Source organism: Mauremys mutica, chromosome 20, assembly GCF_020497125.1.
Source record: "Mauremys mutica isolate MM-2020 ecotype Southern chromosome 20, ASM2049712v1, whole genome shotgun sequence".
NCBI lineage: Eukaryota > Metazoa > Chordata > Testudines > Geoemydidae > Mauremys > Mauremys mutica.
In genome coordinates, this window is record NC_059091.1 from 19,631,678 (window position 1) to 19,657,457 (window position 25,780).

General features: G+C 47.5%; 1 protein-coding gene across 1 annotated transcript in view; it reads left to right on the forward strand.

The window, feature by feature from the left end:
- Positions 1-559: 559 nt before the first annotated feature.
- Positions 560-25,780, forward strand: part of TECR (trans-2,3-enoyl-CoA reductase) — a 52,455-nt gene continuing 27,234 nt past the window's right edge. The window contains exon 1 of the mRNA XM_044994559.1: positions 560-755. Within this exon, the coding sequence (XP_044850494.1) occupies positions 741-755 (15 nt within the window). The 5' untranslated portion in view covers positions 560-740. The remainder of the gene's footprint in view (positions 756-25,780) is intronic.

Below are 25,780 nucleotides of genomic sequence, written 5' to 3' on the forward strand. Positions count from 1 at the left end.
GGACGTGCAGGTGAATGAACCAGTGATGGTGTGGCTGATCTGGTTAGGTCCTGTGATGGTGTTGCTGGTGTAGATATGTGGGCAGAGTTGGCATCGAGGTTTGTTGCATGGGTTGGTTCCTGAGTTAGAGTTACTATGGTGCGGTGTGCAGTTACTGGTGAGAATATGCTTCAGGTTGGCAGGTTGTCTGTGGGCGAGGACTGGCCTGCCACCCAAGGCCTGTGAAAGTGTGGGATCATTCTCCAGGATGGGTTGTAGATCCCTGATGTATAAATATGTATAAATATCCCCTGTCTGTGTGGTCCATTCTATGCATCCGAAGAAGTGAGCTGCAGCCCAGGAAAGCTCATGCTGAAATAAATGTGTTAGTCTCTAAGGTGCCACAAGTGCTCCTGTTCTTTTTGTAATTGACTGCGAGCGCCTGTGTCTTGATTGGCTCCAGGAGGGCAAAGCTCTGAGGGAATTGGCGCGCAGGTCCGCCATCCGGCACACCGGTCTGGCATCCGATTGGCCAGAGCCTTGTCACGCGTTTCAGTTTCCATGGGGACGCTTGGGGCGGGCTCCCAAGTGGAGGGGCGGGAAGTCGAGCCCCCCCAAGCGCTGATTGTCCGGGTCTCTGCGGCCTGGCTTCTGCGATTGGCCGTTCCGACTGGTCGGACCCCGCCCCCCAGGTGAGACTGGGGGCGAATCACGTGAGCGGGTGCCAGACAGCGGTGGTGGCGGTTGGAGCGTGAGGAACTATGAAGCACTATGAGGTGAGGAGGCGGCTGTGGCCCCGCAACACTCGACCGCTGGGGCCACCCTCTGCGGGCCCTCACTCAGCCCCACAGCGAGAGAACCGGCCCCTTAGCGCTCCGCCCTGAGAGGCGGTGGGCGCCCAATGCGCATGCGCCAGGCCAGCCAGAAGGCGCTAATGCGCACGCGTTAAGCGCGAAGAATGTGCCGGGGAGGTGAGAGTGCGCATGCGCATAACTGATCTAGGGACGAGCTGTGTATGCACATGCGTTTAGCGAATGGTGTGGGTGGGAGGCGTGAGAGCACGCATGCGCACATGGTGGAAAAGGGCTGGTGGGCATGCGCTGGATAGCTGTATTTATATCGCAGGCAAGGGGGGGCGCTGGCTAGGGGGTAGAGCCCCCCCCCCCCGCCCTTCGCAGGCTGCTTGCCCTTGAGTGTTGCAGTTGGTAGCCCTAGCAGCTTGCATGCACGTGCCACTCTCTGCACGCCCCTTCCCCCAGCAGTGGCATCCCCAGAGTCACAGGTTCCTGCTGGCTCCACAGCTGATTGAGCCTGTTTTCATTCACTGCCCAGCTAACTCACTAACAAGGCACTTGCATCGCTCAGAACCATCCTCTGCGTGTGGCGGAATTGAGTGCTAGCTGGACAGCACTGGGCGCCCCTGTCCCCTAAGCAGGGGCAGCACTGGCAGCCTCGGCGTTTCCCCAGTATCTTCCCTTACCAGTGTAGAGGGGGATTTGGGCTCTGTGGCTGTTTCAGGCCTTGGGAAGGACACATCAAATGGTAACTCGCCATCTCTGTTGGGCTGGATTCCTGCTTATGTTCCCTTGAACCATCTAGTGTCTCAACCCTGTGACCTACCTCCCCCTGCCCTCTTCAAATGAAAAGTGTGCCTTTCCTCAGGAAGAGGAGCAGGTTTCTGTAAACTACCTGAGCGACTCCTATAAAGAGAGGCTGCTGAAATCCGCTCGGACAGCTATGGGGCGAGGAGGTCACAGCAATTCTTGCACCTGTCTTGTAAACAGATATATACCCAGATATGCAGGGCTATTAATATTGGCTGTAAGTACAGCTCTCCCAGCAAGCTCAGCAGTTTGTCAAACGCTTCACAGGGCAAATTGTCCCACTAGAATATTGAATGTAGGGCATAAAGTAGGGGAAGATTTAATAACCCCCACATCTGCTCTTTTGATCTGGGAGGAGAATCTGGAGTGCGGCAGGACATCCTGCAAACTGAACATTGTACTCCTGACTCTTCCCATCCTGAAGGACAGATGTGTGTGCATGGACATGCTCTTCCCGATTTGCTGACAAGGGCAGAGCTGGTTACCTCGTGCAGGTCAGCTAATGTCAGTTGTGTCTTAACACCCTCTCTTTACCTCTATTGACAATGGCAGCTGAACCTTTTATGCCTATTTAATGATCCTTGGTAGTTGTACTAATAAGGATACAGGTATTTGAAAGCTGTAGGCACACCTAGGGGTGAGATGACAACCACATGGTGAAAATTAAAAGCTACACAAAGAGGTGTAGGATTTGTGCTGCTCCTAGCAGTCTGGGCTGCTATCTGCATGCATATCAGAGAGGACAAAGGTCTCCTGCATCAGACCTGTGTGGACAGTTGTTTGCTTGTCTTATTGCCTTATCACAGCTCTGTGCCCTTTGGGTCACTTCCCTGAACATAGAAAAGGGAAGATCCATCCATTCCCCAAAGCCTGGGGTTCTGGCATTTCCCCGGCAAGGAGGACTCCCCAAAAGACAGCTGTATTTTCAGTTCAGAAAACAGGTACCTGTGCATTACTTTCTGCCCACCCCATGGAACTAGTTCAGGAATCCTGGCCTGTGTCCTCAGTCTGTAGATTGTCTCAGTGGGATTGCCACTAAACACCTTTTTATGTGGTTCCCAACCTATGTTAATGGGCACCACGGAGCCCAGCAAACATAGAAGGGAAGTGCAGGGACCTTTGGCGCATGGAGTCTGTCACAGCTCTTCTAGTGAAAGGATTCCACACCAAGGGAGAAATAGCCTGAGGCGCCCTCTCTGTCGTTGTATCTCGCGTATTTATAGTGTCTGTCTCTAGTTTCTAAGCCCTGATTTTACTCCCACCACAGAGGAGTTGGGAGAAATCGTGGAAGGCTGGTTGGATTGGGTGTGGCGTGTGATCTGACTAATCGGACCAGGGCCTCTAAAGATCCGATGGGAGCTCCTCATTACTTTGCAGCCCTGAAAATGCTTGTCACTGTTCTAGTCTAGTGAGTCTTGTTCTCCCAGTCAGTGGGAGTAAGGGACTCTCCCACCTGCATGTTACAGCTAGCAGAACATTCAGTAGGGGAGTGATAATTGAAGATGGAGTCTTGTGCTCCTAGGTGACTGGTTTAAATCCAGCCCTGGTTGATAGTGACTGAAAAAATCTTATTTGCCATCTTACTGGTTTTCAGTGACCCGTGTATGAAACAAATTTGTGGGGTTACAGTCCAGTTCCCACGAGTCAAGCATCCATGTCACCCCCATACGGACACTAACTGGTGCCTTAGGTGACAGCCTCAACAGAGACAGCAATGATCCATAGATTCCAAGGTCTGAAGGGGCCACTGTGATCATCTAATCTGCTCTCCTGTAGAACACAGGCCAGAGAAAGTCCCCAAAATAATGTTTCCAGGAGAGGGAAGCTTGCAGTGCCACTGCCAGTCCTGTTCAGGGCACGTTTACAGTAGCACAAAACGTGCTTCATTAACAATTGTGTATTTAAAAACCTCAAGGTTCCTTTACTCTTATTCTTAGCACTTGGCTGTGCTGGGAGGATCAGAAACCCACAGAAGTCACTTAGGTAATGAAACACCAGCTCAAACTAACTTTTTTGTAAGAGAGGCAAACTTTGAGCTTCCCTGAGATTTTGTGGAACTTTCAAGGTTATTGTGAGCTCTTCGGAGCTTTTAGTTCTGTGTTTGTGTAGCACCTAGTACAAAGGTCCTGGTCCGGGAGGACTAAGGCCGCGAGGTCCTGGCACAATATATATAATGTTGTGTGGTTGCTTTGAGCTGAGGGGACGTGTGGAGAGGGAGAAGAGCTCCCAGTAATGGTCCGTTTGTGAGGACTTGCACTAGGTAATCAGTAAAACAATCTGTATCACTGGTTACTGATGTAATTCTTGAAATATACTGAATCTTGCTTCCTTCTTCAAGGTGACACTTCAGCACATCTCACTCATGCTGCCTGTGTATAAATGGCGTAAAGGGATCCCTCAGGCTAGCTTAGATTTTGCAATAAGCGTTCTTTCTCTCTCCTGTTATTGCTAAGAGTGGAGCAATATGGTAGAGGCGTGGTAATTGCTCCATAATTAAAGTTGCAGCTGACTTTGCATTTTTGGCCCTGCCCTTAAAATCTACCAAGTAATTTACTGTATGGGGCCAATGGGACTTCAAGTTTAACTTTTCTACCAGACTGGCAGTGAATTGAATGGGGTTTCTGTGATAAGGAGGTACTCAGAGTTCAAAAAGTCTTAATGTTTTTGTGCCACTTTGTAGCAAAAAGCAGGAGAGAAACAATTTGGCTTGCTGGACTCCCCTCAGTGAGACCTAGTGACCAAATCAATTGAGTTCATTTAAAATCTACTTTCAGGGGATTAGTAAGATCTTACTCTCGAGTGTGCAGCTTTCTATAGATTGCTGGTCGCCAACTTTGGTCTAGATCATTCAGTGCCTGCTGGAGAAGACTTAAGCTTTTCATTTTCTTAAAATATCTCTAGCCCTTTTTCATGCGAAGGGAGCTCAAAATGTAACCTAATCCCTAGGAAGACTTGTCAATGGAAACGAGGATTTCCCAGCCAAAGGCACTCATGATGGGGAGACTTCCCACCTTGGCCAGATGTGCGTGTGTGTGTGTATGTGTGTGGAAAAACTAGTGCATCTCCTCTGAATGTCCTGTTTCTTGTACCAGTAGAGTCTTGTTGCTGCTGTGAGCCACAGGGAGGGGGTGAGAACTGGGCGTGTGGGGTGGCTTGTCAGGCCTGGAGGAGGGGAGATGGCCCATTGAGCCCTGGGAGGGTTGTTATGCATGCACACTTGGGCTTTAGTTGATGGGAGACTCCTCTTCACGCTGGATCGCCTGCTAGGATCAGCTGGGCCTAGCTCACCTAATCAATTTGCTGCCATCATAGGCACTTTGGTCTCTCTTGGTCTCCTGAGGACTGAAGTGCTTTGGTCTAACTGAAATCATTGGGCTCAGTATTGAGGTATCTGGGTGAAATGGAATAGCCTGTGCTCTCCAGGTCAGACTGGATGATCTAATGGTCCCTTCTGGCCTGAATCTATGAAACTGCCTGGTCTGTGTTTTATCTTCTTGTGCCTTTAGAAGACAAGCTCGTCAGGACAGGGAGGCTGTCAGTTGGGCACATCAGACCCACTGCACGGTTGGATCTAGCTCCAGGGAATTATAGTGGTGAAGCTGCCTATGTGACTTTACCAGCTAATATTTCAAGTCTTCTGGAGCTAACAATCAGTGCATTACTTCCACTTCTGCATACTAATGTACTGCTGGCTTCACCTCTTAGGCCTGGTCTACACTAAGGGCAGGGGTCGAACTAGGGTACGCAAGCGTAGCTGAACTTGAAGTACCCTAGTTCGACTGACTTACCCGTCCAGACGCGGCGGGGTCGAACTCCGCGGCTCCAAGGTCGACTCGGTGGCAGTGTTCCGGAGTCGACCGGAGCGCGCGGGGAGTTCGAACTATCACGTCTTGATTAGACGCGATAGTTCGAACTCGGAGAAGTCGAACTCACCGCGTCGACCCGTGCGGTGAGTATGGACCTGCCCTTAGAGACAGTGTAAAGTAATGGCAGTTGTGGTAAGGCTGTCAAAGCGTATGGGAGTCAAGTAGCGTGGGGAGGAGCAAGAGGGTAATCAGAATGATGTGACCTCCAAGGTCAATGCCTCATGACCAGCTAGAGGTGGAAGGAAGTGTTATATCAAATCTCATTTGAAAGCTGATGGTCTGGGGATCTCAGCTTGCAAACAACATAAAGCACTTGTTACTTGGCCTGAATGTAGCAATGTATATAGAGGACCAAAAATTAGGTGGGACAGCACACTTCCAGGAGACCAGCATATCCAGTATATCACATATATACATCTGATGAGCTGTGGTAACAGATAGTGACCTCCACAGTCTTTGGAGTCGTCAGTTCGATAGCTAAGTTTAAACTCCACAGCATGCCAAGGTCCAGTGCCTGGGTACTGGGAATCCTGGCGCCTCCTGCAAGGACTTTCTTTGCTGAGCGGCCTTAAAGTCCTGGATGAATCACAGTGTGCAAACAACTGTCAAACAGTGTCACTTTAACAAACAACTGATGGTCCCTTTACCTTTGTATTCCTCAAACAACCCCTCCCCTAAGGCAGCGTTCAGGGTGCATGGCAAGGGTTTTAAAAATCTTTTAAAGAAAGAAAAACTGCTTAAGGTGCCAAATTATTAAGTGTGGAATTGGGTGTGTAACTTTACTCCAGATGAAAGAAGCAAAGGGTCTTCCAAACATTGAATCTATTCTCTCTTTGCTGCTTTGCGGTGTGTAAAAGCCTGGAAGGTCAGGAGGTTTTGTGTTGGGGTTGGATTTTTTTTTTTTGGAATACTCTATTACCTTCGAAATATTGGGTACGTCTGTCTGGTCTCCCGTGGTTTTGCTTGAGGACTCACTGGTGGTCCCAGAAATGGGGAGCTTGAAGATTCCTGTGTGAAGGTGTTAAGAGACCAACAGTCAGAATAAAAATCATTGCCCCTATTAGTCAGTTGGGATTCTCTTTTTTGGTATGTGTGGAGTCCTCATCTGCCCTGTTCCACACTTCTTAGCAGACATGGCCTAACTTGTAATATTAAAACCTGACAGAGCCTCCGTCAGTGTCTCTACATCCCAGAAAAACAAAGGGAACACACATTTCCCCCACTCTTCTCTGGTCACCTTGAAGAATGTTCTGGAGGAGGCAATTTTAATCTTTTCTGTGGCTAGAACATAATAATAATTCTGGAATTTCTTGATGGAAGTGCTGCTTGGTAGCCTCTCCCTAGCTGCTCCACGTTCGGCAGCTCCTGCTAATGCTGCCGAAGGATTAACCTGCTTGTGGGTTGCAGCGTTTGCCTTAGCAATGCAATTTCAAAAGCCAGTGCAATGCCACTGCTCATGGAGAGAGCCGCTGATGAGGCTAGAACTAATGTGGTAAGTGGCCCTAGGAATGCAGTAGAGTGATGAGACATTTCAAGACAAACTCGCAACTTGTATTACTTCTCCCAGAAGCTTCAACCAGCGTCTCTGTCCTATTGTTAGTGTAGCCAGTCAGAAACTCTGCAGACCAGTGTGGAATTTGAGATCAGGCACCAGACTGGGAGTCAGGAGACTGGCTTTGCCACTGACTCCTCATGTGCCAGTCACTTCACTGTCTTCTTGCCTCCATTTACCCATCTGTTAAATGGGGATAACAGTACTGACCTTTGTAAAGTGTGCTGCGATCCCAAGATGGAAAGCCCCTCTAAGAGCCAACTATTAATAGAATTTGGTTGGAGTTTTTGGGGTGGGATTGTCCAAAACTCCTGCTCTAAAAACTAACTCTTAAATCCCCCACTCCTCCTGTATCCAAAATATTGATCAGCTCCTCAGGGAGAGGAGCAATGCACAATGGATGGGATCCCACCTGGGCAAACACAGGGTTCTGGGTTGATTTGTGATCCCCATGTGCTTCTTGGAAATTTACAAGGAGCAGGGTGCTTGTAAATAGCAGTGCCCTGTTCATGGGTGGAGATTTAGTCTGATAGAGCAGGTAAAAACATGGTGCCCACAGCCAGACATGTTTGGTTGGTCTGGCTTACATCATTTTGGTGGATGCTGTTCTTTTAATGCTATTGTCCCACAGCAAATAAAGATCAAGTGACGTCCCTTTCTGTGGTTGCCCTCAGTGCTCTGCTCCTGTCCATGGTTCATCTCTGATTCTCTTGCCGGCCCTGGAACTGCAGGCAGAGGGGAGGGTGCCTTGTGAATCAACCTGCCGGCAGGGGGTTGGTAAACTTCAAGTGCTTGTTCCTAGCAGAGAGACCTTGAATTTGGTAAATGAGAGGGACACACTCAATTGTTTTTTTTTAAATAAGTGCTGTAACCAGAAAGGTCTTTTCCTCATTGTTATTACTTCCTCCTGGAAGAGTTTATTAAATTGCACTTGTCTCTATTCTGTTTCCTTTGCATTTCTTGCTGCTCAGACAACAAAAGTGATTTAAATCAGTCTGTGCTGTTCATATAGTCCCTTTCACCTTCAGGTGGTTAGTAGCAATGGCTGAGTTGCAAACACCACCGGTGATGCACATCCTTAAAACAAAAAGAACGAGGAGTACTTGTGGCATCTTAGAGGCTAACGAATGAAAAACTATTTCCCCATGCAAATTTTCCCCCTACTGTTACTCACACCTTCTTGTCAACTGTTTGAAATGGGGCATCCTGATTATCACTACAAAAGTATCAGAGGGGGTAGCCGTGTTAGTCTGGATCTCTAAAAAGCAACAAAGAGTCCTGTGGCACCTTATAGACAGACGTATTGGAGCATAAGCTTTTGTGGGTGAATACCCACTTAATCAGACGCAACGTATTCACCCACAAAAGCTTATGCTCCAATATGTCTGTTAGTCTATAAGGTGACACAAGACTCTTTGCTGCTTATCACTACAAAAGTTTTTTTTCTCCTGCTGATAATAGCCCACCTTAATTGATTAGTCTCCTTACAGCTGGTATGGCAACCCCCATTTTTTCATGTTCTCTTTGTATATGTATCTACCTATTGTATTTTCCACTGCATGCATCCGATGAAGTGGGTTTTAGCCCACGAAAGCTTATGCCCAAATACATTTTAGTCTCTAAGGGTACGTCTACACTACGGGACTATTCCGAATTTGCATAAACCGGTTTTGTAAAACAGATTTTATAAAATCGAGTGCGCGCGGCCACACTAAGCACATTAATTCGGTGGTGTGCGTCCGCGGTCCGAGGCTAGCGTCGGTTTCTGGAGCGTTGCACTGTGGGTAGCTATTCCCTAGCTATCCCATAGTTCCCGCAGCCTCCCCCGCCCCTTGGAACTTCCGGGTTCTGTCTGGAGAATTTTTAAAAATGATTCTGAATTTCATCTTCTATAACGGAGCGCTGATAGAACGGATTTGCCTGCCCTTACAGCGATCACGTCCGCATGGTCCATGCTGGAGCTCTTTTTTTATTTTGATTTCGGACTGCATCACCACCCGTGCTGATCGGAGCTCCACGCTAGGCAAACAGGAAATATTCAAAAGTTCGCGGGGCTTTTCCTGTCTACCTGACCACTGCATCCGAGTTCAGATTGCAGTCCAGAGCGGTCAGTGGTGCACTGTGGGATAGCTCCCGGAGGCCAATACCGTCGATCAGCGGCCACACTAACCCTAATCCGATATGTTAATACCGATATTGGCGCTACTCCTCTCGTTAGGGAGGAGTACAGAAACCGGTTTAAAGAGCCCTTTATATCGATATTAAGGGCCTCTTGGTGTGGACGGGTTGGGCGTTAAATCGGTTTTACGCTCCTAAAACCGATTTAAACGCCTAGTGTAGACCAGGCTTAAGGTGCCACAAGAACTCTTGTTCTTTTTTCTGATACAGACTAACATGGCTACCACTCTGAAACCATTCCTAAAACAGTTTGCACTTTAAAAGAAAATGTTTCCATATTTCTGTAAGTTATATAAAAAGCTAGTTGTTATAATTTAAAATGTTGGGCCTTGTGTCACTGGCTGTTTCATAAGTGCTCCAGGCCAGGGATTGTCTCTTGCTTGTGTCTGTAGAGTGCCAACTACAGCGGGGGTCTTATGTACTGCAGCACCAGCCAAGAATATCTCTGCCTTGCCTGTAGTGGTGCTACTACTTCAGTGATGTGATGGGAAGGTTAGCGTGCAATTACTCCTCAGATCCAGATGAGGGTGTTGGAGTCCCTTTAGCACTAGGTCATTCATGTGGACGCAAGAGGGTGCTGTTGGCTGTTTGATGCCAATCAGATGTTTTTTGCTATATTCTATTTTCAGTTAGGTCCTATCCTGCCCTGGCTTAGCATGGTATTTAGCAATAAAAGCCCTCCTGAAACAGGAGCCCAGCTTGATAAGCATTTATGTAAACTGTAGAGATGAGCCTGGGTTTTTGTTTTTTTTTATGTTGCAACTTAATTGTGCTTTTGGCTATCTGCACCGCTTGGGATCAGTGGCTCCATAGAAAGCAGAGTGCGGCTGAAGCTGGGGAGTGGACACAGCTGCCTAATTCCAAAATACAGGTGGGAGGGATAGCTCAGTGGTTTGAGCATTGGCCTGCTAAACTCAGGGTTGTGAGTTCAATCCTTGAGGGGGCCACTTAGGGATCTGGGGCAAAATCAGTACTTGGTCCTGCTAGTGAAGGCAGGGGGCTGGACTCAATGACCTTTCAGGGTCCCTTCCAGTTCTATGAGATAGGTATATCTCCATATGTTAGTCACGCCTGGATTCTGACATCTTACAAAGCCTCTGAGCCCAGTGTCTCCCCGAACACCAGGACTACCCCTGTTCCAGGGCCCATCTCTGCTGGCTCTGTTTGTTCTGGTTTTCATACCCCCTAAAGGAGCTGTTGGCTGGTGAAAATGACAACTGACTGGCTGAGCACATGTGCCTATCGGGAACGCATCCTTCCCCAAAGCCTGTTACATGTTAACCTGCTGCTCTCTCCCACCTGAGACCCCCCACTTCTGCAAGTGTCCTTGAGCCAGTCCTCTCCTGTCAGCAGAGGCCAGTTGGAGAGGCAGGCACCCTTTTCTCTTGCCCTGCCATGGTGCCCACTGAAATCATCCTGAGCATCAGTGGTCCAGCAGTGGCAGGTGCTAGCCGAGAACTTTGGAGATCCCGTTTCATTTCCTTGCTCTGCTGCTGACTTTCTGCATGACCTTGAACAAGTCACTTAGTTTCTCAGTGTCTCAGTTAATGGCACTGCCCTGCCTCACAGGCGGACCGTGAGGATAAATACATTAAAGATTGTGAGATGCTGGGGTACCATGGTAACAGGGCCAGATAAGTACCAGATAAGATGTCTCCCCACTCCTTGCTTACCATGGACTTCAGGACTCTTTCCACAATCAGTTATGTGATTGCTCAGAAAGACCCTCTTGCCGGAAAACGTCTCTGGCTGAGGTTTGTGCTGGGGTTTCCATTATTGCTGCCCTCTGCAGAGTCGTGTAACTGTGCTTTGCTCCCAGGCAAAGCTCCCAAGCTCTGCCAAGACAAACACCTGTTGCTTGCTATAAATTGAGAGCCAGCACTGCTATTAAATAAACATCATAAAGCACAGTCTAAAAGAGCTGCCACTGCCACTTCATGCAAAATCAAGCTCTGCTGTCAGTTGCAATAACCACAGGGCAATTTAAAGGGTTGGATTAATGACTTATTTGGAGCCAGATGATTTTTTTGTTTTTTAAACCAAGATTCAATTGAGGCACCAAAATAAGGGGCTTGGTTTTTGAAAGCACTCAGCACACGGGGTTGCGAGCACGTTGGGTGCTGAACTCTGGCCTGTGGTCCTGTAAACTTTGCACATGATGTTTTGTGCAGCTAGAAAGATACAGTGCAAATCCGAGAGCCACATTCTGCTTTCTTAATCTTTGGTAACTGCTGGAGATGATGGAGTTGTGCCAGATTTTGCAGGGTGTAAATGAAAGGAGAATCTGGCTCTAAAAAATAAGAACTCAAGACAGTACAGGACAGGACTTCAGCGGGAAAGGAGTCTGGTCTTACGGAGGAGACTGAGTGACAATGATTGTGAAATGCTCAGGGAGGTTAGAGAGGCTACAAAAGCAGAAAGTGCCGTAATAACGGGTGACTTCAACTAGCCTCATATTGACTGGGTAAATGTCCCCTTAAAGCGTGATGCAGAGAGAAAATTTCTAGACACCATAAATGACGGCTTCCTGGAGCAGCTAGTCCTGGGAACCCACAAGGGGAGAGGTAATTCTTGATTCACAGGATTTGGTCTAAGCGGCTACATCTGAACCGCTTGGTAATTGTGACCATAAAGTGGTTAACTCTAACATCCCTGTAGGGGGGATGATACCAAAAAATCCCACTACGGTAACATTTAACTTTAAAAAGGGGAACTGCACAAGAATGAGGACGCTTGTTAGAAATTAAAAGGAGCTGTCACAGCAGTATGGGACTATTTAAAAACACCATAATAGGGGCTCAGACTAACTGTATACCCCCAATCACAAAAGACTTAGAGGACCAAAAAATGCCATCGTGGCTAAACAGCAGCGTACTGAAGGCTGTTAGAGGCTATGGGTATGTCTAACCGCAGTTAAAAACCTGCGGCTGGTTCATGCCAACTGACTCACGCTCATGGGGCTTGGGCTAAGGGGCTGTTTAATTACAGATGTTTAGGCTCGGGCTGGAGCCTCAGCTCTAGGACCTGCAAAGTGGGAGAGTCCCAGAGCTCTGGGCAGCCTGAGCCTGGAAGTCTACACCACAACCAGCTCCATGAGTCTGAACCCTGTGAGCCCGAGTCAGCTGGCGTGGGCCAGCCATGGGTGTCTAACTGCAGTGTAGACATGCCCAGAAAGGCACCTTTTAAAACTTGGAACTCAGATCCTGGTGAGGATAATAGGAAGGAGCACAAACTCTGGCAGGGGATGTGTAAAAGTATAAGAAGACAGGGGAAGGAAGAATTTGAGAAGCAACTTGCTAAAGATGCAAAAACTGACAGTAAGAATTTTTTTAAGAAACAGAAGCCTGCTAAAAAAGCAGTGGGGCCACTAGATGACCACTGTTTTAAAGGAGTGTTCAGGGAATACAAACAAGGCCACTACAGAGGACGTAGGGGAGATCTCCACATCAGAGCTCTCATTTTTGGGCAACAGATCTGAAGTTCTGTCCCCACATTGGTGAGTCAATAGCAGAGGTTTTAGAACAAATTGATAAATAGTAATAAAAGTCACCAGGACCCGATGGTATTCACCCAAGAGTTCTGAAGGAACTCAAATGCAGAATTGCGAACTACTAACTGTAGTATGTAACCTATCACTGAAACATGCCTCTGTATGAAATGACTGGAAGGCAGCTAACATAAGGCTGATTTTTTTAAAAAGGGCTCAAAAGGAGATCCTGATAATTACAGGTCGGTAAACCTAACTGCAGTCACTGGCTAATTGGTTGAAACTGTAGTAAACAACAGAATTATCAGATGCATAGATGAACACGATTTGTTGGGGGAAGAGTCAACACAGCTTCTGTAAAGGGAAGTCATGACTCACCTGTCTATTAGAATTCTTTGATGGAGTCAACAAGCATGTGGATAAGGCTGATCCAGGGGATATAATGTACTTGGATTTTAAGAAAGCCTTTGACAAAGGCTCTTAAGGAAAGTAAGCAGTCATGAAATAAGAGGGAAGGTCCTGTCATGAATCAGTAACTGGTTAAAAGATAGGAAATGAAGGGTAGAAATAAATGGGCCAGTTTTCATAATGGAGAGAGGTTAACAGCAGGGTCCCCCAAGGATCTGTACTGGGGCCCGGGCTGGTCAACATATTCATTAATGATCTGGAAAAGGCAGTGAATAGTGAAGAGGAAAAGTTTGCACATGATCCAAAATTACTCAAGACAGTTAAGTCCAATGTTGAGTGCGAAGAGTTACAAAGGGATTTCACACAATTGGGTGACTGGGCAACAACCAAATAGCAGATGAAATTCAACACTGATAAGTGAAAAATAATGCACATTGGAAAAAAATAATCCCAGCAGTGTGATTCCCACCCCCAGTCAGTGGAAAAACACTCGTATCATCATGGAGTCCAGTACCAGGTGACTTGGTCAGATGTCCCTGCTGCCATAGCTCAGAGGCTGTTCCCAGCATCCCAGGAAGGTGGGAGATTAGCGTCTTCAAAGACCTATTGTTTTCCCTAATGGCTCTTCCCAACCCGTGGTCCAGACTGATTGCATTCTGTGGAGTGGGCGTTCCCAAGGTAAACACATTTGTAATAGATGCATAGACGATATTCCTGACTTCAGATACAAAACTGATACATGCATACAAATAGGATGATCATATTCAGTAAATCATAACCTTTCCAGTGATCTCTCAGATCACCCATCTTGCATAGAACACATCTTAGTTATGCCATAATCATATCATATATATAACAATATCTCTAAAAAGAATATGGGGGCGTAGTGTCACAGTAACAGCTCTTGAAAATCTGGCCCTGCAATAATGCTTTCAAAGCACTTCGCAACCATTAATGAATTAAACTTCAACCCTTTGAGCTAGTTCAGTATCACCACCTCCATTTTACAGAGGGAGAAACTGAGGCACAGAGAGATGATGGGACTTGATCAATGTCAAAACTGGGAGTAGAACCTAGCAGTCTTGACCCCCCCACTCCTGTACTTTAGCCCCAAGCTCATCCCTTCCTTGCGCCCTTAGCAACCAGGGTGGATTTGATTTAAATCACTAGTCAGGAAGACTCGATTTAATCATGGTTTTCTGCATAAAAGTGCATTTGTGTTGGTTGTTATAACCTTAATACATATTTTTCACAACTCAGAGATAGATGTAGGTTTCATTTTTAGGAGGTACACACTATGCATTTTTAAACAGTGATTGATTTTGAAAACCTTTCAGATGAGTTTTACAGCTATATCAGAAAATGAATGATTGTTTTGTTATTTCATTTACCAAAGGTAATTGAAGCAGATATTTATGAAGTCATTGGGAGGTGAACTACCTCCAATTCATCATCAATATTTGAAGGATTTTCTTGCCATGCTGTATTAGGAGGAGAACATCACCAGACAGACATTTAAATTGTTTTATTTAACTAAAACAACAAGGTTATGTATTCTGGATTTTTTTCTTCAACAGCAAACATAATATTTTAACAAAACAAGCATATGTCCCTCACTTCTCATGTTAGTCTCCAGACTTCTTCTCCTTATCCTGATCTATTCCGCCCCCAACAATCTTCTATTCATTGAACTTTTTGAAACTTTGCACTTACAGAGTGACGTAAAGAATTGACTCTGTGTACACAAATTTGCAGAGGGACAATAGGGTTGAGGTCTGTTATTTCTCACCTCTATATATTATTGATTTATTTAAAAACATTTTTGCTGTTAACAAGCATGTTACCTCTGGAGACACAAATCCACAGTTTGAGAACTGCAAAACTAAGCATCTCTGATGGTAACTTCTAGACTGAGCACTGAGTCCCATTGGGTAGATAGAAAGATTAACCGAAATAATCTGTGCAGAAGCCCCTGGAACTCCGTAACATTGGGTCCCTAATCCATGAACTATTGGAACTCATTTACAAAACTTTTCTTAAACATGACATGAATATATTGTCTCATACTATAGAATTAGAATTTATAATCCCTTTTCCATGATGAGAGAGATCTTTGAGCTATAATGCATCTTTATCTTTAGATGCTTTTTGAGGGGAAAAAAACCCTATTTTATCAAAAACCAATTTAAATAAAAAAAATTGGATTTTTAAAAAAAATTATATTTTAAAAATCATTGATTTTTATCCACCCTGTCAGAAACTATCTGCCTGACCGTCAAAAGACAGGCTGTGGGATAAGTAATGAGAAACACTGAGGTTGTTTTGCTTCTGAGATAAATTAATTATGCTGGATCTGCGTGTAAAGACCTGGCTCTGGGTTTGTTTTCATTAGTTAATTAACTGTAATTAGGAGAAGGAGCTAGACAGGTGTGTCGGATGTTAATTATCCCAACTAGTTACAGTTGTTTCTGTTACCTTAATTAACCAATTGATCATTACCTGATTGCTGAATGAAACTATGTATAAAAGCATGCTGGGATAGAATAAAGGAGAGCTCTGCTTACAATCGCATTTTGGCTGTCAGACTCCGTTCCTGTTCTGTGGTCCAACAAATGGTGACCCCGATGTGATGATTGAAGATAGTGTTGGTGGCCTGAGTTGATAAAAAGAAAAAGAGGGACGCGCCTGAAGTTTCAGCGTCGGGCGTCCGAGAGAGAAGAAAAAAAAAAAAAAAAAAAAAAAAAAAAAAGCCGCAGGACGTCCGAAAAAGAAAAGCGCGCCTGAGTGTCAAGCGGCGGCTGCAGGGCGTCCAAAGAAGAAGGACGCATCTGAACAGAGTTGTACGGCTGGGAACCATAAAGCGTCCAAACGGTGAGAAGCACCTGAAGCCCAGTGCCGAGCGGTAAGCTGCAGGGCGTTTAAAAAAAAAAAAAAAAAAAAAAAAAAAAAAAAAAAAAAGGGGCACACCTGAATCTAGAAGTGAGCACTAAAAATGGGAGCCGCTGCGTCTGCAGAGGAGAAAATGGTGCATGAAATTCTGACACGCATCACGGAGCGACGGGGAGAAAAGTTCCCCTCTGATGCATTATCCCGCTTACTACAGTGGGGACGTTCAAGGGGACTTTCTGTTTCACCCAATACAATATTTGATAAAACTGTGTGGGAGCGGATGGGCTGTGAACTTTGGAAATCAGTGGCTCAGGGTGACAAGGAAGCCTTCTCCCTGAGTCCAATATGGAAGAAGACAACAGAGATAGTGGAAGCCTTTGCAGCCGAGGCAGGAGTACAGGCGGCTCTCTCAGACCTTTGTCACCCAACCAACGCCCGGAATACCCTCCGTTTTGCCGGTTGGAGCCAGGGATTTTTTTGGTGGTGAGGACACAGTAATACCCTTGGCTTCCGACCCCTTCCCTATGGACGATGTTGCCTCTGCTACGATGCCATTACCCTCCAACGTAGCTATTGGCCCTGATATAATTGATCCTGCTTCGGTCCCGCTACCGCCCGATACACCCGAGCCTATGGAGACAACTTTGCCATATGCACCCCTTTCAAAGCCGTGCCGTATCCACGGGACCTGGGGGTGTCATGAATGCGGGGAAGCAGAGGAGGCTCGGGTGAAACATGTGCCATCACAGCCATGTTCTGATTTTACTCAGTTTACCCGGTCTGATGCTCTTTATGAGGAACTGCAGCGCCAGGGTCGACAACTGCAGGCCATTTTTAACAAATTGGATCAAAAACAAGGTTTTCCAGCTGGATCATCACGGTCAAGTCTTCACGAGTGTTTTCGTCCGACTTGCCCTTCTGCCCCACCTGACCCCGGGGACCCTCCGGACCCAGTACAGCGTTGGCATGGGGTCATAAAGGAAGCCATCCTTGAAGGACTGACACCTGAGGCCTTTCCAGTAATTACGCCAGACCCTCAACATCCTAATCACCGACAATGGGCCCCTTTGGATTGGAAATTGATCCGTGAGGCACAGAAATCAATTATGGCTTATGGACTAGATAATCTATATGTACAGTCTCTTATTGAACAGGTATTTACGGGCCAGGCGATGTGTCCATATGATGCAATTAAACTAGCTGATCTACTTCTTACACCCACGCAAAAACTGTTGTGGAAAGATGATTGGGCCAAGAGAATCGACTTGGCCCTTGTCCACAATCTGGATCTACCGGACGGTGATCCCCGGCACGTGGCCACTACTGAGATGCTTTTGGGAGCCGGTCGTTTTGCTGACCCACATCTGCAAGCCCGTCTGGACCCCCGAATCCTGCAGCAATCACAGGAACTAGCTTTGGCTGCCTTTAAGGCGGTGCCCCAGATGGGGAAGCCGAACCCGCCCTACGCTAAAATTACTCAAGGCCTATCAGAACCATATTCCACCTTTTTGGATCGTCTCCGAGAAGCTATTGATAGATCCCCTAATCTGACGCCAGAAGCCAGGACTGCAGTTGGCCTTGATCTCGCCACCCAGAATGCGAATCCCACTTGCCGCCGTATCTTAGCTACTTTGCCCAAAACTGCGTCCCTAATGGAAATGATTGAAGCATGTAATAAGGCCACTATGTTTGAGGAGACGGATAAGGCAGCAATTCATGCTGAGGCACAGGCCTCTGCACTAGCCGTGACGTTACGACCTCTGCTCGGGCGACGATGGGGGGCTAAAAGATCGACCCGGCCGGCTGGCCCTTGTTTTAGTTGTGGAAAACCCGGGCACCTCTGGCGGGATTGCCCAATGCAAAATGGGCAGCGAACCTCTGATATGTCATCTAGAGCTGCAACAGGCGCTTGTACACGACGTAATAGGTTTGGGCAGCGAACCTCTGATATGTCTCCTAACTCTGCAACTGGTGCTTGTGCACGATGTAATAAGTTCGGACATCATGCCAATGATTGCTGGGCGCGTTACAAGAAAGATGGAACACCGCTGCCGGGAAACGGATCACGGAGCGCCCCTCGGAGGAGCGCGACGATACAAGTACCTCCACCTACCAACCCGGCTGCCTGGAACACCTCACCGGAGCAACCCGTGGCAGTGCCGGAGTGGACCTGGCCACAGCATCAGATGTAGTTCTAGAGACTGATAAAGTTCAAGTTCTTCCTTCTAACACTGATGGCCCATTAGGATTTGGACTAAGTGCTCTTTTGATTGGCCGTTCGTCTACATCAAAACAGGGTATTTTTGTTTTACCTGGCCTTATTGACGCTGATTATACCGGGAACATTGGGATAATGGTACGCGCCCTCTGCCCCCCTGTAACTATAATTGCTGGTACGCGCATTGCTCAACTAATACCCTTCAAGGGATGTGTACCCCGATCGACCCCGATTGATCGTGGGTCCCGAGGATTTGGATCCACTAGCCCTCCCCAAATTGCTTTTGTTATGGACATTACTTCACGCAAGCCCACCCGTACTGTTCGGCTTCAAGGGTCCGATGGGCGGCAGATTATTCATGACGCCTTGCTGGATACAGGGGCCGATGTGACTATAGTCCCCGCTCGGTTTTGGCCGGAATCTTGGCCCTTGCGGGATGCCGCCACACCGGTGACCGGCATTGGTGGGACTCAATTGACTCGCATTAGTGTAAATTTTATTACCATTTCTGATGTGGAAGATCCGGCCACAAGCGCAAAAGTTCGCCCCTATGTAATGCCGGCTCCGATATGGCTTTTAGGTCGGGACTGTTTAAGTCAGTGGGGCATTGTGTTGCAAAATTCACCTTTTGCTTAGCGGCCACTGAGGGGCGACCGATCCTACAGCTGGAATGGACAACCACCACGCCGGTCTGGGTCGCTCAGTGGCCGCTGCCTAAAGATAAGCTCGCCCGGGTGCATGAACTTGTGCAGGAACAATTGGCTATGGGCCACCTTGAACCTTCTGTTAGCCCTTGGAATACCCCTATTTTTACCATTCCCAAAAAGTCTGGGCATTGGCGTTTGTTACAAGATCTACGCGCTGTCAATGCTGTTATGAAGGATATGGGTGCCCTCCAGCCTGGGCTGCCCACACCTACTATGCTTCCGCATGGATGGCCTCTGCTTGTTGTTGATTTAAAGGACTGCTTTTTTACCATTGCCTTGCATCCCGCGGACCGCGAGAAATTTGCCTTTTCTGTGCCTTCTATAAATAAGGCTGCACCTGCCCGGCGGTATCAATGGACTGTTCTACCACAAGGTATGAAAAATTCTCCTACCATTTGTCAATCTTATGTTGCTTGGGCTATAGCACCCCTGCGATTGGTGCACCCTGATTGGATTATTTATCATTATATGGATGATCTTTTGTTTACTGGCGCCCATTTTGCTGTGGATGCGGCGATTGCTGAAATTGACTCAGTTTTGCGAAAGGCTGGGCTGGTAATTGCTCCAGAAAAACTTCAGCGGCAAGCCCCATATCGGTATCTTGGTATGGAAATTACGGATTCAATTGTACGCCCGCAGAATTTGACCTTTCGGATGGACATTCATAATTTACATGACGTTCAGCGCTTGGTGGGCGATTTGCAGTGGGTTCGCGGTCTTTGTGGTATAACTAATGAGGATCTTGCACCCTTGGTTCAACTGCTTCAAGGTGGACGTGCTCCGGATGAACCTCGCTCTCTGCAGAATCAGCACCAGGTTGCCTTATGAAATATTGCAGATAAACTTGCAACACGTTATTCGGGGCGTATTTATCCGGACTTGCCCATTTTTTTGGCAATTTTTTCCAAAGATGCCTCTTTGGAAGCTTTACTTTTTCAATGGCATGAGGCCCTTTCCGATCCACTGGTGGGCATTGAATGGCTTTTTCCACCTTCGCACTATACCACAACTGTGACTACGCGGCTTGATGCGATTGCTCACCTCATTTCTATGGCCCGATGCCGTTTGCTGGCCATTGCAGGTATTGACCCTCATACCATTTATTTGCCCTTTGATGATGTTACTGTGACTCAGTTGCTTGCTACTCACCTTTCTTTTGTACTTGCCACCATGGATTACGCCGGTTACTTTAGTAGCCATTTTCCCTCACACCGAATTTTTGCTACCACGCTTCCTCTGGAAAAAGCCCTAATGTTGCGATCTAGTCCAGTTGCTGGTCTCACCGTTTTCACTGATGCCAGCGGCAGTGCCCAGCGTGCAGGACTTCTTTGGTTTATTGACGGCCATTGGCATCACGAGTTTGTTCTTGCTGAAGGCTCCCTGCAGGTTCTAGAGCTTCGTGCTATTGTTCGCACTTTTGAAAAATGGCCCGATACCCCTTTGAATATTGTCAGTGACTCTCTGTATGCTGTAGGTGTGCTTCAGCGTTTAGAACGCTCCCTGTTGGGCCGTGTTACGAATTCTGTTTTATGGACTGCTCTTCTTCAGTTATGGCATCTCTTAAATGCTCGACGGTGCCCTTATTTTGTTATGCATATTAGGAGCCACTCTGGATTACAAGATGGTCTTGCCGAGGGCAATGCGCTGATTGATCAGTTAGTTGGCGTTGCCCATGTTCCGAATTCATTTGCCCAGGCACGGATTTCCCATGAATTTTTTCATCAGTCTGCCCGTGCTTTAGCACGTCAATTTGCGATTTCTATTACTGACGCTCGTGCTATCGTGGCCTCCTGCCCTGATTGTCAACAGCATGTATTGCCCCTTGTATCTGGTGTTAATCCCCGTGGCCTATTGTCACTTCAAGTTTGGCAGTCTGATGTTACCACGTTTGCTGAGTTCGGCACCTTGCGCAATATTCATGTTACTATTGATACCTTTTCTGGCTTTACTTGGGCGACAGCTATGGCCTCTACTAGCTCTCGTGATGTGATTAAGCATTGGCAAGCATGCTTTGCCGTGATGGGGGTTCCTGCCCTCATTAAGACTGATAATGGCGGGGGTTATGTTTCTCATCGCACTGCCCAGTTTCTTTCCCACTGGGGTGTGCAGCATTCTACGGGTGTACCTGGCAATTCTACTGGGCAAGCTATTATTGAGCGTGCTCACGCCTCTTTGAAGGCGCTCCTCTTAAGACAAAAAGGGGGGATTCGTAGTGAACGGGCAGACGCTTTGGACAAGACGCCTGCCGCTCGCTTACTGAAAGCTCTTTATGTACTTAACTGGTTACATGTTGGTAAAAACAACCAGGTGCCCCCTGCAATTAAACATATCAGCGGGATGACTGGGGAAGAGCAGGGTATGGCCCCCCGACCCTTGGTTAAGTGGTTTGATTATCAGCAGCAAATATGGAAAGGACCAGTTGACTTGCTAACATGGGGCAGGGGTTATGCGTGTGTTGCCACTGATGCAGGTCCCAGGTGGATACCAGCGAAGTGGGTCCGGCCTTGGCTGCGTCCTCCGGAGCGACGGCAGGCAGATGCGGAGGAGCCTCACGAGACGCGCTCAGACGTCGCGGAACCAGAGCCCCCGGAGGAGAGCTGTTTGTTAGCTTTGCCAGGACTTTTTCAGTCTGATCCTCCGTGAATCAGTTACTCGCTTGGAATGATATTTGTGTCTGAAAGAAAATTTGTGTGGCTATATAGGTATTTAGTGTACCATGATGTTTTGTGTTCTCTGTTATGTTTTGTGTTGTCTGTTTTCTGGCCAGAATCGTTGTCGTGTTGTCATGTGGTTTGATGTGTCTTTCTTGAAGACCCCCCCACCCTCAGTGTCAGCTTGATCACCTGACAGCTGAGGGATACAATCCAAAAAAAAAAAAAAAAAAAAAAAAGGGGGGGGGGGTTTTGCAGTATTTTTCTCATCTTCTGTTTATTGTGTCTTTGTTTTGTTCGTTTGATGTTTTTTGGAATTATGCCAAGGATTGTATGGTCATACAGGTTGATTTTATTAATCCTTATTTTTTTTTTTTTGTGTGATAGGTTATAGCGTTATGTTATTATGAGTTGGGAATATTTCCTCTCTCTTTTTTCTTTTTGATTTTGAATAAAGGGGGGAGATGTGGGATAAGTAATGAGAAACACTGAGGTTGTTTTGCTTCTGAGATAAATTAATTATGCTGGATCTGCGTGTAAAGACCTGGCTCTGGGTTTGTTTTCATTAGTTAATTAACTGTAATTAGGAGAAGGAGCTAGACAGGTGTGTCGGATGTTAATTATCCCAACTAGTTACAGTTGTTTCTGTTACCTTAATTAACCAATTGATCATTACCTGATTGCTGAATGAAACTATGTATAAAAGCATGCTGGGATACAATAAAGGAGAGCTCTGCTTACAATCGCATTTTGGCTGTCAGACTCCGTTCCTGTTCTGTGGTCCAACACAGGCTACTGGGGTAGATGCAGCATTGGTCTGACCCAGCAGGGCTGTTCTTATATGTTCTTTTATAAAGATAATTCCAGCACAAGTCTTTTCTGTATCAGGTCTTTTCTCAAACATCTTCCTCACTCCACTGGCTAATGATTCTACTGCTCTATGATGCTTTTGCCCTCTAAAAATAACTTTCTTTTCTCCTGTTCTAATGGACGAGTTTTCAGAACTAACGTGGGTGTCTGTAGCTCTTCCTCTTACCCTGCTGCTATTTCAAACGCACCCACAGGGGATGGGAAAATAACTCTCACTGCCAATATATGTCTGGGATAAGTGCCATCCACCTGCCAAGATATAGATCACTGCAAGTCCCCAAACACCTCCAGCGTGCTGTAAATCTGATCCCAAGTACCAAGTTTGTACAGGCTGCGTATGTGTAACGTGGGCCAGATTCTGCTGTCACTTATGCAGGTGTAAATCTAGTGTCATCCTGCTGGCTCCAGTGGATTTGCAATGATGTAACTGAGATCATAGCGTGGTCGTCGCTTTCCACATGGGGGCTGAGCACAGAGGGAGGAGAAGCAAACTTGAGTCAGAGTGAAAAACGCTGTCGTGGGCCCTGAGCAAATGGAATGCAGAACTGTGCTGCTCGTTACACCTCACAAGGTGGAACAGATTACAGGGCGGTGTCTGCCTTGGAAACAGTCCCCGGGCCTTTGCTGTGAGCCCCCCTCTGCGCAGGGGTGGGGATTTCTGAGGTTCAGAAGTTCAAGGAGCATCTGATGGCCAGGCACAGACTGAGGCTGTTTATGTTCCCAGTTAGCAGGAGTTAAGGGATAAAGTTCCCACATTCCAGTGCTGTATGTGGTTACCCTTGAAGGGGGGAAGGGGCTGAGTCTGCCCCAGAAGAGGTCTCCTGTCTCTGAGCTCACCCTGTACAGAGGGAGTGGCCCCTGCTGAAGCTCTCTGCCTTGTGGGCCGTGACTGGCTCTCGCAGACAAGGATTTGTGGTGTGTGTCACTTCCCTGCTTTCTGCTCCATGCCCTCTGGGGCTTGTGGATTTTGCAATGCGCGTCCCATTGGCATTAGCAAAGGCTAGTAGGAAAGAGCTGAAGTCCAGTGGCCCTTCCTTTAGTGCTTTGAAGGCTGCAGAGCCCACTGTTTGCTGGCATCAGGCCTGTACTAACATGGCCATGTTGTAGGATCTTCCTTATAAACAGCTCCACTACGTTCTTCTGATGAGTCGCTTAACAGGGATCTGCAGGTGGGGATGGTTGGGAGGGAGTTGGGCTCGTGCCTTTGTTTGCTTCTTTGAAAGTTTATCTAACAAGTTATTTTTCCCCACTTAGTGTTCCCCGCCCCCTAAAAATATCATGGCTATCTAGCCTTCTCTTCCTGTCTTATGCTGCAGTCCTCCCGGAGGACCAGAGAGCTAACCTGGGAGCTTTCTCATTGAACAGGTTGGGGTTTTGGATGAAGGTGCCAAACAGTTACCAAAGAACGTTACTTCCCACTCTTTGTTCGGCTTTCACGTTAAATTGCTGTTGCGCAAAAGCAACATTTTCAGTGGGCTGAATGCAAATCATTTCTCCGTGCTCAGGTTTCACATCCTTGGTGTTTGTGATGTAGTCCTCTGACAAGTTCTCCATCCATTGGGTCTTCCAGGAAAAGCTGGTAGATTAGACCCAAACTTCTATTGTTAATTTAACACCCTGGGTTTTTTTTCCTTTTAAAGAAGCCATGTACCCCCAGTCCCTACTTTTACATCCTCCTTTTCTGTAATGTACTGGCTTCATTGTCTTCTACAACTGTTCTCTCCCCTCATTTGAGCTGATCTTTCTGGGGTCTCTGCTGGTGGAGGAAGATATTTGGGTTTGCACCCCCACATTCAGCCTTCGAGTTCTCTCTGTCTCCGCTCTTCAGTTTGGAGCATGGTCTTTGTAGCCCCTTAAAACCAGATTCTTACGGGACAGGTGCAACCAGTGATAAAATGAATCGAATGGTGGAAGGAAGGATCTGTGCAAGGGAGGCTTTGGGAATCGAGCGTTGCGTGACTCCACTGCTATCCAGCAACCTAGAGAAGGGTGATTGTGGTGTAGGTCCCTTTTAGGGTACTGGCCTCTGAACAACTCAAGAACTGCTGAGACTGCTTCTGGAGGGGCGCCTTGACCAGCCCCCCTTGCTGCCAGGAGGGGTCTCATGGATGATGGAGCTTCCAAGGCAGGGAGAGCTGGAGACTCCTCCAGGGGGGATCTGGCCTCCAGTTAATTTACCAAAAAGTGTCTCCTGAACCCAGCACTTTATATAGATTGGTTCTCGATGCTAAGGTCTGCCCGCTGCTAAGGTCTGCTTGGTGCTACAGCTAGTGAGGCGACTTCTGAGCGGTCGTTGTCACAGCACTAAAGCGACAGTGGCTGGCTGTGTCTCTCCTCGTCGTTAGAACACCCTTTCTGGTAGCTGTCAAGGATGTCCTAGAAACAGCAGCTCCACAGGTGCTCTGCGGTCAGCCTGCCAAAGCAGGCCTTACCCAGTGCTGGGTTTCCCATGGATGGGGCCCCTTCCATTCTGGGGTCGCCAGTTCAGTGCAACTGCCTCTGGGACCCTCTGCTCTAGCAGATCAGGGTAAATGAAGCTTTTAGAGATGCAGCTTCCTGATGGCCAAACAGCCCCATGCATGGGCGCTGAGTGTGCACCACACTCCCTAGCCTAAGGGGACCCGGCGTGCTAAAAGGGGCCGGGGTGAAGCTGTGTTCCAGGCGGGAGCATCTCCTGCCCTGTGGTAGCTATACCTTGTACTGACCCCCTAGCTGCTGACGTTACAATCCTCCCGCAGAAGGTTCCTTCGTTGTCCAGCCCATGGTACCCAGCAAAGGGAATGCTGCTCCTTTAGGAGAACTTCCCCTGTGCGGACGAGACTGTCTCTGTATTAAAGCCCCCACATGCACTGGCCACGAGATCCAGTCCATATCCCAGAAGTCCCTGCACCTTTCACCAGTACGGAGATGGCTCGTGCTTCTTACAGGAATATGATCAGCTCATCTCCTCGTTCAGTGTCGACTAGGAGAGAGCCTGGTAAATGGGGAAATAGAACTCCCTCCCCATCCCGGCTGTGTCCTGGGCCTTGTCTCCTCTCTGGGGAATAGCTCCAGTTCAGCAATTGGTGTAACTGACCCTCAAGCACAGACAAGAGCACGCTGAGCTTGCGTCTGGTTCTGAGACTATACATGGATTCTGGGTTCTGTTCCCGGCATACACTGAACCGCAGCTGCCTGACGCTTTACCACATGCCATGCCCTCCACTGGTGGCCAGTCTTCCCCGAATAAACACGGGTTGAAGCAGCCCACAGCTTCCTGAGGGCTTTGGCTCTCTGCCCCGCAGCACGCACTGTTCCAGACGCTGTGTGCTGAGCCTATGATCCCCCTGCAACCAGTGTCCATAGGAATGCCCCGGCCTCTCCCCAACCAT